The sequence below is a fragment of the Morone saxatilis genome, unplaced genomic scaffold (genome assembly GCF_004916995.1).
Source record: "Morone saxatilis isolate NCDOM2014 unplaced genomic scaffold, NCSU_SB_2.0 Contig18, whole genome shotgun sequence".
NCBI classification, from domain to species: Eukaryota; Metazoa; Chordata; class Actinopteri; family Moronidae; genus Morone; species Morone saxatilis.
Window position 1 is genome coordinate 7,189,408 of NW_023339740.1, and position 1,698 is coordinate 7,191,105.

General features: G+C 41.1%; 1 protein-coding gene across 1 annotated transcript in view; it reads right to left on the reverse strand.

Annotated features, from left to right (window-relative positions):
• The window catches only part of dnah1 (dynein, axonemal, heavy chain 1), a 29,557-nt gene extending 28,733 nt beyond the window's left edge, over nt 1-824 (reverse strand). The window contains exons 1-3 of the mRNA XM_035662576.1: nt 642-824; nt 471-552; nt 158-332 (exon numbers count right to left, since the gene is read on the reverse strand). Coding sequence (XP_035518469.1) covers nt 158-332; nt 471-552; nt 642-821 — 437 coding nt within the window. The 5' untranslated portion in view covers nt 822-824. The remainder of the gene's footprint in view (nt 1-157; nt 333-470; nt 553-641) is intronic.
• Between the last annotated feature and the right edge of the window lie 874 nt (nt 825-1,698).

Here is a 1,698-nt window from a genome sequence, read left to right on the forward strand (position 1 = left end):
TTAGTTCAGTGTGTTGCTCACTCACATGTGACCAATGAATCTGGACTTACAGTATGTAAAATACACTCGCTGCTGAAAATGCAAAGAATGGAAAGCTGCACGGCCCTATGTGAAGTGTCCTCTTCTGCCATACATGTCGCACACAGACAGTACATACCGCTCGATCTCTAACTTGCGAGGGGTCTGGCCAGGAACGGTTTGGTAGGGCATCTGGACCTTTGGTGTATCTCCCTCCGGGCAGAAGTAAGAAGATTGTGATTGCCATGAGGTGGACGCATGGTTATCCTTTTCAACAAGCTTGTACTGGTCACACGGTGTCTTGAAGGTTGTAACTAAGGAAAAAACGATGCAAAAGGACAAATATTTTATACACAGCATATAAAATGTTGTACAATAGTCGGCTTATCATAAATAATAAAACTAAAATAATGCCTACATTGCTAAAACTGTCATGTAGTACAGTATCTCACCTTTTTTTGTGTTCAGATCACTGAAACCAAGGATGGATTGGCGACGTGACCCCTGCTGGATCTCAGGTCCCCGTGTACTAGACTGATCAATAACAGAAGATCAGTATTCAGGATGTGCTCCATAGTAAAATGTTTGAAGACTTTCTGATTCGTGTGAGCTTATGTGCTTACCTGGAACTTGAGTGTAGTGATGATATCAGTAGAGTAGATGCCCCTCTGTTCATTCACAGAGCATTTTGTGATTGGAGGGAGTTTGCACCTGTGACTTAAAGCTGGAGGCTTGGGATCTGGAGGTTTGCTGGGGTGGTGAGGGACCAGCACACCGAAACCAGGCCGATATTTCCCTTCCATGTTCTAGCAGAACAAATAATAAATATCATTTATATTGATACAAAGTGTGAACAACGACCTGCTTCAAAAATAATATAGACTTTATAAACTATTGCCTCAACATGTGGATGAATAGAAGTAAGTGAACATTATGTTTGTTTCTGACATTCTTGACATGGGAGCATCTAACGTAGTTATATTATTATAAGCAGGATAGTAAATTAACAGCATCCACTGACCACTGCTGCCAAATGAGTATTAGACCAGCAAGATAAGCTTTTAAAAACTCGGGCTATAAAACTGTAAGCAGGCTAGTTGGCTAACGTTAGCTGTTAGCACTGACAACATTTAACGCCACTGTGCGTTCAGCTATGAGCCGTCTGAAAGGGGCCTATTAAACTAAAGAGTAACATTTGCTATTTTAATTTAGTAAACAACAGAATGTGATTATTTTGACGTACCTTATTTTAAAGTCAAGCTGTAACGTCCCTAACGTAAAATATTGGCGAGCTAAACTTCTGAAATCTCAGTTTCCAAGTGGAAGTTATGGTGCGTAGTAAATGTTGGACGCGGCAACGGTTGTCATGGAGATGGAGATGCGTCGCTCTGCCAACAGAGCAGAGAGAGCCAAAGAGAGATCCTTCACTGGAAGAAAGAGCTTTACAGTGTTTGTTTAAAGAGCACAACTTTGGTGAAACGGAAAGAAAGAGAGAAGTGGATGAAGGAAGCCCACTTTTTACTCAAGTCAAGAGAGCCCCACTGTGAACCCAGAAATGTCGAGTACCCCTAAAGTTCTATATAGAAATGTATGAAACTTGCATATGTTGGGCAATTAGCACAAGAAGCATTAATTAGCATAATCGTCTATATGGATAATATTTCAGCAACTGCTTGGCCG